The 13354-nt window shown below is 43.8% G+C and overlaps 1 protein-coding gene across 10 annotated transcripts in view; it reads left to right on the top strand.

Moving 5' to 3' along the window:
- slit1a (slit homolog 1a (Drosophila)) overlaps nucleotides 1-13354 on the top strand; it is a 416057-nt gene that overhangs the window by 56183 nt on the left and 346520 nt on the right. For all 10 annotated transcript variants that reach the window (XM_061910189.1, XM_061910190.1, XM_061910191.1 and 7 more), the window contains exon 3: nucleotides 10206-10277. In XM_061910189.1, the coding sequence (XP_061766173.1) occupies nucleotides 10206-10277 (72 nt within the window). The remainder of the gene's footprint in view (nucleotides 1-10205; nucleotides 10278-13354) is intronic.

The following is a 13354-nucleotide window of genomic DNA, read 5'->3' on the forward strand; positions in this document are numbered from 1 at the left end:
AACGTATGCTGCCATCTAAGTGCCGTCTTTTTCATGGACGCCCCTGCTTTTTTCAGCAAGACAATGCCAAGCCACATTCAGCACGTGTTACAACAGCGTGGCTTTGTAAAAAAAAGAGTGCGGGTACTTTCCTGGCCCACCTGCAGTCCAGACCTGTGTCCCATCAAAAACGTGTGGCACATTATGAAGCGTAAAATACGACAACGGAGACCCCGGACTGTTGAAAAACTGAAGCTTTACATAAAACAAGAATGGGAAAGAATTCCACTTTCAAAGCTTCAACAATTAGTTTCCTCAGTTCCCAAATGTTTATTGAGTGTTGTTAAAAGAAAAGGTGATGTAACACAGTGGTGAACATGCCCTTTCCCAACTACTTTGGCACGTGTTGCAGCCATGAAATTCCAAGTTAATTATTATTTGCAAAAAAAAAATATGAGTTTGAACATCAAATATGTTGTCTTTGTAGCATATTCCACTGAATATGGGTTGAAAAGGATTTGCAAATCATTGTATTCCGTTTATATCTACATCTAACACAATTTCCCAGCTCATATGGAAACGGGGTTTGTATATAATAATAATAATGCAAATAACTATCGAGTTTGTAAGATACATAGATATATTTTTAAACAAGATATGAATAGAGAGAATATCGTAGTATCGATATAATTGATTTCACGTTAAAATTACCACACGACTCTTATTTGTTGTGTTCCTTGTTCTCCCCCTCCATGGGCTCCTAAACCCCACCCCCTCCTCCTTCCAAGACGTACTTGCACATGTAAGAACATCTATGATTGGGTGGTTGTTTACTATGGTTATGGACAGGCCAATCAGAGGCAAGATAGGGCGACCCCAAAGGGAATAAGCGGTAGAAAATGGATGGATATCGTTCTTTTCAATCAATCAATCAATGTTTACTTATATAGCCCTAAATCACTAGTGTCTCAAAGAGCTGCACAAACCACTACGACATCCTCGGTAGGCCCACATAAGGGCAAGGAAAACTCACACCCAGTGGGACGTCTGTGACAATGATGACTATGAGAACCTTGGAGAGGAGGAAAGCAATGAATGTCGAGCGGGTCTAACATGACACGACCATATCTAGGAATTGATACGACGGGAATTTTCCGATTGTTTGATTGATTGATTGTTGTTTGATTTTAGCAATGTAGACGACGTCCAGGTAACCCGCAATGCGTCTACTTGGCCAGATTTGGATGAATGTATGCGTCTGGATAAAACATTTACTTGAGTTGTTTACCATGTGAGCCCAAATCAAAACCGTTCTCCGGTTGCCAAGCCGAGCATATTTCGCACGAGAACCGTACGTGTGTGACAGTCCATTACGTCGTCGACTGGGGATTAAAAACTGCCTGACTGCAAATGTATTTTTTTTAATCCGAAATTGATACATTTTGTACTATTTGCACAGCTATTTTATTTATTTTACGTACAAAGAATATTTTTCAATTTTATTTATGTTATGTAATTCTGTACGACTTAAACGGTTTATTTTTTTGTGCCGTTAATACCCATCTTGACTAACTGGGTAATAAAAATGCCACTGACTGTTTACAGTACAGTTGTCATTCACTTTAATTTGACTGAATATTGCTCAAAAATGAATATATTCATATGTATACTTTCACCGAAAAATACATCGAGATTTATATCAAATATCGAGTTTAAGTAAAAATATATGGAGATATACATTTTCGTCCATATTGTCCAGCCTTACAAGGAACCTTTCAGAGGTGGGTAGAGTAGCCAGAAATTGTACTCAAGTAAGAGTACTGTTACTTTAGAGACTTATTACTCAAGTAAAAGTAAGGAGTAGTCACTCAAATATTTACTTGAGTAAAAGTAAAAAAGTATGTTGTGAAAAAACTACTCAAGTACTAAGTAACTGATGAGTAACCTGATTACGGCAACAAATAATGCACAAAAAATTAAAAATAGCAATGAGCAAATTCAGAGCCAGGAATATCTCTTAAGCAACTAAAACAATAATATATATTAAATAATAATACATTAAAATAAAAAAATTAAGGCACATTAAGCCACAATAACTTAACAGCACCATAGACTCAGTAGGCATTGATTGATTGAAACTTGTATTAGTAGATTGCACAGTACAGTACATATTCCGTACAATTGACCACTAAATGGTAACACCCCAATAAGTGTTTCAACGTTTATCAATTACTTAATAAATGACCAAGTCGAGGTGATTTACCTCTTATATACATACACACACATATCATATATATATATTTTTTTATATATACAGTATAATTTATATTTATTTTGCCGTTTTTGTTGACATGTTAAAGGTGTCTTAATGAATATACATGCATGTTTAACATATAGATTCCTATCTTTCATGAAGACAAGAATTTAAGTTGGTGTATTACCTGATTCTGATGACTTGCATTGATTGGAATCAGACAGTATTGCTGATAAGGTCCACGTTTTCAAATGGAGGAGAAAAAAAGTTCCTCTTTTCTGTCTAATACCACATGAAAGTCGTTGGTTTTCGGTATCTTATTTGTCCAGCTTCCATATTCATTTTTATACACTTTACAAGAAATACATTGGCGGCAAACTCCGTAGCTTGCTAGTTTGTTTGCGCTGGCTTTCGGAGACTCTTATTTTGTTAGCGCAGGCGCGATGGAGCGGCACTTTTATTGTGAAGACAGGAACTGTGCGATCAGTCTTTAAGCTTTTGACGGGAAGTACGGTTGAAATAAAAAGTGTCTTTTTTCCTTTACACTTTTGATTGATTGATTGAAAGTTTTATTAGTAGATTGCACAGTACAGTACATAATCCGTACAATTGACCACTAAATGGTAACACCCCAATAAGTTTTTCAACTTGTTTAAGTCGGGTCATGTGACCGCCTGGCTCTGTTTGATTGGTCCAACGTCACCAGTGACTGCATGTGATTGGTGAAACGCATGCTGGTTACTAAAAAATGCGTGGATTCTACTTTGAAGCTCTGTCATAAACCAAAACAAACATTAACAGATCGATAAACAAAAGTAGCGAGTAGCGAGCTGAATGTAGATAAATGGAGTGGAGTAAAAGTAGAGTTTCTTCTCTATAAATATACTCAAGTAAAAGTAAAAGTATGTTGCATAAAAACTACTCGTAGAAGTACAATTTATCCCAAAAGTTACTCAAATAAATGTAGCGCGTTACTACCCACCTCTGGAACTTTTTCCAAACTTTTCACATTTTTATTTCAATTAATCAATGTCAATCAAAGTTTATTTATAGCCTTGAGCCCCATTTGCTTTGAAAAGCTGCACAAACCACAGTAAAATCACTGGTCTGAGCCGACATCCAGGCAAGAAAAATGTATCAATAGTATGTTTTAGCATTGTAATTAAAATTTGAATAAGTAATCAAACAAAAATAAAATGGTCTTTCGATTTTTATTAGCAAAAATGTCACTTCAATTGAACACTTTTAAGTGCATTTTTTTCTCCAGTTGGAAAAACTAGGTCAAGAATTTGTTTTTTGTTGTTGTTGCCATCACAAATCCGGCATTAATTGCTTGTTCGATGGGCTCTTTGTGTTCATTCGGTTTAACTGAAATATTTATTCGCTTCCTGGAGATGAGACCCCCTAAAACAGAAATTTAGTTGAATATTCTTGATTTACGGTATGTATTTGTGGACTTGGAGAAGGCATTCGACCGTGTCCCTCGGGAAGTCCTGTGGGGAGTGCTCAGAGAGTATGGGGTATCGGACTGTCTTATTGTGGCGGTCCACTCCCTGTACGATCAGTGCCAGAACTTGGTCCGCATTGCCGGCAGTAAGTCGAACACATTTCCAGTGAGGGTTGGACTCCGCCAAGGCTGTCCTTTGTCACCGATTCTGTTCATAACTTTTATGGACAGAATTTCTAGGCGCAGTCAAGGCGTTGAGGGGTTCCGGTTTGGTGACCGCAGGATTAGGTCTCTGCTTTTTGCAGATGATGTGGTCCTGATGGCTTCATCTGACCGGGATCTTCAGCTCTCACTGGATCGGTTCGCAGCCGAGTGTGAAGCGACCGGAATGAGAATCAGCACCTCCAAGTCAGAGTCCATGGTTCTCGCCCGGAAAAGGGTGGAATGCCATCTCCGGGTTGGGGAGGAGACCCTGCCCCAAGTGGAGGAGTTCAAGTACCTAGGAGTCTTGTTCACGAGTGAGGGAAGAGTGGATCGTGAGATCGACAGGCGGATCGGTGCGGCGTCTTCAGTAATGCGGACGTTGTACCGATCCGTTTTGATGAAGAAGGAGCTGAGCCAGAAGGCAAAGCTCTCAATTTGCCAGTCGATCTACGTTCCCATCCTCACCTATGGTCATGAGCTTTGGGTCATGACCGAAAGGATAAGATCACGGGTACAAGCGGCCGAAATGAGTTTGGGGCTCTCCCTTAGAGATAGGGTGAGAAGCTCTGCCATCCGGGAGGAACTCAAAGTAAAGCCGCTGCTCCTCCACATCAAGAGGAGCCAGATGAGGTGGTTCGGGCATCTGGTCAGGATGCCACCCGAACGCCTCCCTAGGGAGGTGTTTAGGGCACGTCCAACCGGTAGGAGGCCACGGGGAAGACCCAGGACACGTTGGGAAGACTATGTCTCCCGGCTGGCCTGGGAACGCCTCGGGATCCCCCGGGAAGAGCTAGACGAAGTGGCTGGGGAGAGGGAAGTCTGGGTTTCCCTGCTTAGGCTGTTGCCCCCGCGACCCGACCTCGGATAAGCGGAAGATGATGGATGGATGGATGGTATGTATTTGTGAGTCACAAGTCGCATACACCTTCCTATCTCATCTCCAACCATATACTAGACCAGGGGTTGGGAACCTTCAATCAATCAATCAATGTTCATTTATATAGCCCTAAATCCCTAGTGTCTCAAAGGGCTGCACAAACCACTACGACATCCTCGGTAGTTCCACATAAGGGCAAGGAAAACTCACATCCAGTGGGAAGCCAAATATTTTAAAAAAGTATTTCCGTGAGAGCCATATAATATTTTTTTTAAGACTGAATACAACTATTATTCTATTTTATTTCAATTATTGTGCAGAAATTTTGGGAAATACATATCATAGCAACATAATGCCTTTATTTCACAGAAAAGAGCAATTCGTATCATTTTTAAAGTACGAATGTGAGTGTGAATGTTGTCTGTCTATTTGTGTTGGCCCTGCGATGAGGTGGCGACTTGTCCAGGGTGTACCCCGCCTTCCGCCCGATTGTAGCTGAGATAGGCGCCAGCACCCCCCGCCACCCCAAAAGGGAATAAGCGGTAGGAAATGGATGGATGGATATAGAGACCACACAAATCCACTCTTCATTAGGTCAGGATTACTAAAACTAAAAGACATTGTAGGATTGAATACTCTTTTAATGATGTTCAAAGCGAGAAATAAAGTTTATTCCGAAGGACATACAAAAGTTATTTGTGTTCATATTTGAAGATGAGAACCACAGAAGGCCGTATGACTTGAAACATCCAAGAGTGCCAACAAATTCGAAACAAATGTGCTTGTCTGTTGTTGGTGTGAAAGCATGGAATTCTCTAAACAAAGACTTAAAAAGCTGTAAGACTATCTTTGTATTTAAAAAGAGTTATAAAAAGAGGTAGGAGGCCACGGGGAAGACCCAGGACACGTTGGGAAGACTATGTCTCCCGGCTGGCCTGAGAACGCCTCGGGATCCCCCGGGAAGAGCTAGACGAAGTGGCTGGGGAGAGGGAAGTCTGGGTTTCCCTGCTTAGGCTGTTGCCCCCGCGATCCGACCTCGGATAAGCGGAAAAAAATGGATGGGTATCTTTGTATTTAAAAAGAGAAAACTGGAATTATATCAAACTGAATTTTGATTTAGATTGGACGTGTCATTGTGAAAATGCTTAAAGGAAAATTGGAAAGTATGTTGGAGTTCGGGTGTTGTTGGAGGGAAATGTTATAAAGTCATCGAAAATAATTGGTGTTAAAAAGGGGGCAGATAAATATAAGAATATTATTCTTCCATCTGCTCTTTTCTGGTCATGGAAATGTATAAAAAACAACAAAAAAAACAATGAAAGTGTCAATTGTACGTGGCTTTTATATATGCATTTTCACGAAAGGAATAAAAATAAATGATGATTCATGTATTTTTAAGTAAGTCCAACATTTTTAGAGTATAATAAGTCTCTTATTCTTTTTAATAACATTGTTATTCTGAAACAGGGGTGGGCATTACGTCGATCTCGGAGGGTGTGTCAGTCGATCTCAAGCCAGGCATTAAAAAATAGACATAAAAATGAGCAATCATCAATCATACCAAGACTTCACTTTCGTCAGTTGTTTGACATTCTCGGCACCCGAGGATCTTGTGAGATGACGCTGGCTGCTGCGAGCTCATATTTAAGAAAAAAAATCACCAACAGGGCGGACGCAGAGAAACACATTTTATTTCTAGAGACTCCGTACCTACTGTCAAAACTCTAAAGACCGACAGCACAGTTCCTGTCTTCACCATAAAAGACCTGTTTCATCCTGCCTGTGCTAACAAAATAAGAGTCTCAGAAAGCTAGCAAGCTACGGAGTTTGATGCCAATGTATTTCTCCCCCGCCCTCAGCGACCGCTTTCTCACTTGCTTGCCCACCCGCACACTCACTGACGTCACTCACCTGCTGCCAGACATTAAAGGGCCACACACATATGCTACTCTCATAACAAAGTGTTTAAAAACGAGTACGCAAGTTGGACAAATGAGATGCCAAATCCAACCACTTTCATGTGGTATTGGACAGAAAGGAGGACTTTTTTTCCCTCCATTTGAAAATGCGGACGTTATCAGCACCACTGTCTGATTCCAATCAATGCAAGTCATCAGAATCAGGTAATACACCAACTTATATTCTTGTCTTCATGAAAGAAAGGAATCTATGTGTGTTAAACATGCTTGTATTATCATTAAACACCATTAACTTGTTAACAAAAATGTCTCTTTCATAAATAAATAAATATAAATTATAAATAGGAATGAGGTAGATCTCCTCGACTTGGTCAATTGAAAAGTAGCTCGCCTGCAGAAAAAGTGTGAGCGCCCCTGGTTTAGGGGGTACTTGAATTAAAAAAATGTTCACGGGGGTACATCACTGAAAAAAGGTTGAGAACCACTGCTGTAGGTTGTTTAGGGTGAGCAAATGAAGCGCTCCTTTTCTCAAACTCATTTCGTAAACTTCCCCAAAGCGCAATGTACCGTTAAACTAACATGGCGTGGATCGACTAACATGGATGATACAGCAGAGGATTGGGAGAATGTCATGTGGTCAGATGAAACCAAAATAGAACTTTTTGGTATAAACTCAACACGTCGTGTTTGGAAGAAGAATAATACTGAGTTGCATCCCAAGAACACCACACCTACTGTAAAGCATGGGGGTGGAAACATCATGTTTTGGGGCTGTTTTTCTGCCAAGGGGACAGGACGATTGATCCGTGTTAAGGAAAGAATGAATGAGGCCATGTATCGTGAGATTTTGAGCCAAAACCTCCTTCCATCAATGAGAGCTTTTGAATGGTTGACAAAATACTTATTTTCCACCATAATTTACAAATAAATTCTTTAAAATTCCTACAATGTGAATTCCAGAAAAAGTGTGAGCGCCCCTGTTCTGAAGCTAACCAACAATACATAAAATACTTCTTTGCGACTTCTTGAATATTATTCTTCCGTCTGCTCTTTTCTGATCATGGAAATGTAGAAGAAACAAAAAAAACAATGAAAGTGTCAATTGTACGTGGCTTTTATTTATGCATTTTCATGAAAGGAATAAAAATAAATGATGACGCATGCATTTTTAAGTAAGTCCAACATTTTTAGAGTATAATAAGTCTCTTGTTCTTTTTAACAACATTGTTATTCTGAAGCTAACCAACAATACATAAAATACTTCTTTGCGACTTCTTGAATATTATTCTTCCGTCTGCTCTTTTCTGATCATGGAAATGTATAAAAAAACAACAAAAAAACAATGAAAGTGTCAATTGTACGTGGCTTTTATTTATGCATTTTCACGAAAGGAATAAAAATAAATGATGATGATGCATGCATTTTTAAGTAAGTCCAACATCTCTTATTCTTTTTAATAACATTGTTATTCTGAAGCTAACCAACAATACATAAAATAACTCTACCAACCGGTATAGCTCGGTTGGTAGAGTGGCCGTGCCAGCAACTTGAGGGTTGCAGGTTCAATTCCCGCTTCCGCCAACCTAGTCACTGCCGTTGTGTCCTTGGGCAAGACACTTTACCCACCTGCTCCCAGTGCCACCCACACTGGTTTAAATGTAACTTAGATATTGGGTTTCACTATGTAAAGCGCTTTGAGTCACTAGAGTAAAGCGCTATATAAAATATAATTCACAATTAATGCGACTTCTTGAACATGTGCGGTAGAAATCCGGATGGATGGATTAAAATGCGTGATAATCTTTTATATTTTGAACGTTATTTTTGACGGCTTCACGGTGGCAAAGGGTTTAGTACGTCTGCCTCACAATACAAAGGTCCTGCAGTCCTGGGTTCAAATCCAGGCTCGGGATCTTTCTGTGTGGAGTTTGCATGTCCATCCATCCATTTTCTACCGCTTATTCCCTTTCGGGGTCGCGGGGGGCGCTGGCGCCTATCTCAGCTACAATCGGGCGGAAGGCGGGGTACACCCTGGACAAGTCGCCACCTCATCGCAGGGCCAACACAGATAGACAGACAACATTCACACTCACATTCACACACTAGGGCCAATTTAGTGTTGCCAATCAAACTATCTCTCCCCGTTAATCAATCAATCAATGTTTATTTATATAGCCCCAAATCACAAATGTCTCAAAGGACTGCACAAACCATTACGACTACAACATCCTCGGAAGAACCCACAAAAGGGCAAGGAAAACTCACACCCAGTGGGCAGGGAGAATTCACATCCAGTGGGACGCCAGTGACAATGCTGACTATGAGAAACCTTGGAGAGGACCTCAGATGTGGGCAACCCCCCCCCCTCTAGGGGACCGAAAGCAATGGATGTCGAGCGGGTCTAACATGATACTGTGAAAGTTCAATCCATAGTGGCTCCAAGACAGCAGTGAGAGTCCCGTCCACAGGAAACCATCTCAAGCGGATCAGCAGCGTAGAGATGTCCCCAACCGATACAGGCGAGCGGTCCATCCTGGGTCCCGACGAGCGGTCCATCCTGGGTCTCGACTCTGGACAGTCAGTACTTCATCCATGGTCATCGGACCGGACCCCCTCCACAAGGGAGGGGGGGACATAGGAGAAAGAAAAGAAGCGGCAGATCAACTGGTCTAAAAAGGAGGTCTATTTAAAGGCTAGAGTATACAGATGAGTTTTAAGATGAGACTTAAATGCTTCTACTGAGGTAGCATCTCGAACTGTTACCGGGAGGGCATTCCAGAGTACTGGAGCCCGAACGGAAAACGCTCTATAGCCCGCAGACTTTTTTTGAGCTCTAGGAATCACTAATAAGCCGGAGTCTTTTGAACGCAGATTTCTTGCCGGGACAATGCGTGGGTTCCCTCCGGGTACTCCGGCTTCCTCCCACTTCCAAAGACATGCACCTGGGGATAGGTTGATTGGCAACAAACACTAAATGGTCCCTAGTGTGTGAATGTTGTCTGTCTATCTGTGTTGGCCCTGTGACGAGGTGGCGACTTGTCCAGGGTGTACCCCGCCTTCCGCCAGATTGTAGCTGAGATAGGCGCCAGCGCCCCCCGCGACTCCAAAAGGGAATAAGCGGTAGAAAATGGATGGATGGACGTTATTTTTGACACTGTGATTACCAGCGGAATTATTCATTACTTACCGTGTTTGGCAATGTCAGGTAAGATTTATCCGAGAGCCAGGTGCAGTCATCAAAAGAGCCACATCTGGCTCTAGAGCCATAGGTTCTCTACCCCTGTACTAGACCACACCTGAGTCACGCTTTCTGAGCCACCTTGGAACACTTTCTTGGCTGCCATCCTTTGATCTTTCCTGCCAAAATTTCACACGGAGCCTTCGGTCCACACACCGCTGGCCTCTGTGTGTTTGTGAGGTGGTTAAGTATGCTTCACACAAGGCTGGTATATTTGATTAAAGCAGTACAAGCTTCTGTCAGTCTTGCGGTGAGTAATACTAACACTCTACTACTTTTCTCCGCAGGCAGCTGATGGAGAATCAGATCGCTGTTATCGAGCGTGGGGCTTTCGATGACATGAAGGAGCTTGAGCGACTGTGAGTACTAGCCTGCAGAAATCAAACCGCTTCAAAGGGAACATTATCACCAGACCTATGTAAGCGTCAATATATACCTTGATGTTGCAGAAAAAAAGACCATATGTTTTTTTTAACCGATTTCCGAACTCTTAAATGGTGAATTTTGCGATTTAAACACCTTTCGATTGACCTTTCACCCGTGACGTCACAACATGAAGCGATCCGCCATTTTCTCAAACACGTTACACGCACCAAGTCAAATCAGCTCTGTTATTTTCCGTTTTTTCGACTGTTTTCCGTACCTTGGAGACATTATGCCTCGTCGGAGGGTGTAACAACACAAACAGGGATGGTTTCAAGTTGCAACAGTGGTCAAAAGATGCCAAAGTCCCTCGTTTGTTCCGCACACTGTACCGACGACAGCTATGCTACGACAGAGATGGCAAGAATGTGTGGATATCCTGCGACGCTCAAAGCAGATGCATTTCCAACGATAAAGTCAACGAAATCACAAAGGTGAGCTTTCCATCCATCCATCTTCTTCCGCTTATCCGAGGTCGGGTCGCAGGGGCAGCAGCCTAAGCAGGGAAGCCCAGACTTCCCTCTCCCCAGCCACTTCGTCTAGCTCTTCCTGGGGGATCCCGAGGCGTTCCCAGGCCAGCCGGGAGACATAGTCTTCCCAACGTGTCCTGGGTCTTCCCCGTGGCCTCTTACCGGTTGGACGTGCCCTAAACACCTCCCTAGGGAGGCGTTCGGGTGGCATCCTGACCAGATGCCCGAGCCACCTCATCTGGCTCCTCTCGATGTGGAGGAGCAGCGACTTTACTTTGAGTTCCTCCCGGATGGCAGAGCTTCTCACCCTATCTCTAAGGGAGAGACCCAAACTCATTTGGGCCGCTTGTACCCATGATCTTATCCTTTCTGTCATGACCCAAAGCTCATGACCATAGGTGAGGATGGGAACGTAGATCGACCGGTAAATTGAGAGCTTTGCCTTCCGGCTCAGCTCCTTCTTCACCACAACAGATCGGTACAACGTCCGCATTACTGAAGACGCCGCACCGATCCGCCTGTCGATCTCACGATCCACTCGTGAACAAGACTCCTAGGTACTTGAACTCCTCCACTTGGGGCAGGGTCTCCTCCCCAACCCGGAGATGGCACTCCACCCTTTTCCTGGAGAGAACCATGGACTCGGATTTGGAGGTGCTGATTCTCATTCCGGTCGCTTCACACTCGGCTGCGAACCGATCCAAAGGTGAGCTTCGTTGATGTTATTGACTTACAGTATGTGGAGTGTGCTAATCAGACATTTGGTCACGGCATGACTGCAAGCTAATTGATGCTAACATGTTATTTAGGCTAGCTTGCATCATTATACCTCATTTGTAGCTATATTTGCATCCAGCCTTTCCCTCCACCCACATTTAATGCCAAACAAACACATACCAATCGTTGGTTAGAAGGCAATCGCCGAATTCGTCCGCACCTTCTCCCGCGCCGCTGTTGTTGTGATATGGTTCAATAGCTTCAGTTTCTTCTTCAATTTCGTTTTCGCTATCTGCCTTCCACACGCCAACCATCCGTTTCAATATATTCGTAATCTTTTGAATCGCTTGCGCCGCCGAAATCCGAGTCTTAATCCGAGCTACTATGCTATATCTTTCTGTGCTATCCGCCATGTTTGCTTCTGGTGGCTTCACGCAGTGACGTCACAGGATAATGGACGGGTGGGTATAACGACGGTTAAAATCAGGCACTTTGAAGCCGTTTTTCGGGATATTGCGTGATGGGTAAAATTTCGAGAAAAACTGCGAAAAATAAAAAAAGCCACTGGGAACTGGGAATCTTCAGCTCTCACTGGATCGGTTCGCAGCCGAGTGTGAAGCGGCCGGAATGAGAATCAGCACCTCCAAATCCGAGTCCATGGTTCTCTCCCGGAAAAGGGTGGAATGCCATCTCCGGGTTGGGGAGGAGACCCTGCCCCAAGCGGAGGAGTTCAAGTACCTAGGAGTCTTGTTCACGAGTGAGGGAAGGAGTGGATCGTGAGATCGACAGGCGGATCGGTGCGGCGTCTTCAGTAATGCGGACGTTGTACCGATCCGTTGTGGTGAAGAAGGAGCTGAGCCGGAAGGCAAAGCTCTCAATTTACCGGTCGATCTACGTTCCCATCCTCACCTATGGTCATGAGCTTTGGGTCATGACCGAAAGGATAAGATCACGGGTACAAGCGGCCGAAATGAGTTTGGGGCTCTCCCTTAGAGATAGGGTGAGAAGCTCTGTCATCCGGGAGGAACTCAAAGTAAAGCCGCTGCTCCTTCACATCGAGAGCAGCCAGATGAGGTGGTTCGGGCATCTGGTCAGGGTGTGTTTAGGGCACGCCCAACCGGTAGGAGGCCACGGGGAAGACCCAGGACACGTTGGGAAGACTATGTCTCCCGGCTGGCCTGGGAACGCCTCGGGATCCCCCGGGAAGAGCTAGACGAAGTGGCTGGGGAGAGGGAAGTCTGGGCTTCCCTGCTTAGGCTGCTACCCCCACGACCCGACCTCGGATAAGCAGAAGAAGATGGACGGATGGATGGATGGAACTGATTTTTTTTTGTTTTTAACCCTTCAGAAATTGTGATAATGTTCCCCTTTAATTGTATTTTCTAGACTTCAGCCGTAGTGACAGTGATGTGACTTAGTACCAGGCTTGATCAAGGCACTTCCCTGTCATTCCTCTGTGGTCCGATGGTGCAGGGAGCACAGCAAGCCTTGTTACCTTTGCACCACAGGAATGCCCTCGGTGGGCGACTCTGCGGGCTGGAGAGGTCTCCCTCACCGCAGACCCTGCAGCACCCGCCAGTCCTCCCAAACAGCGTGTAAACTGTCCCTGAGAAGACTTAGACAAACACGGTCAACCACACCTCAACCGGGCACATTAGCAAATCAATAGCGCGAGCCGCACGGAAACCTGTGCTGCGGATGACTTTATGGGCCAAGCTCGATTAGCGGTGAACCCATAAAAGACTTTTCCCTTAATCTGAAACCCACATTAACAATTTCAATTACCAAGCTCAAGGCCATGGGCGGCTCACATTTCCCTTGTGCTG

This window comes from Nerophis ophidion, linkage group LG09, assembly GCF_033978795.1.
Source record: "Nerophis ophidion isolate RoL-2023_Sa linkage group LG09, RoL_Noph_v1.0, whole genome shotgun sequence".
Classification (NCBI taxonomy): domain Eukaryota; kingdom Metazoa; phylum Chordata; class Actinopteri; order Syngnathiformes; family Syngnathidae; genus Nerophis; species Nerophis ophidion.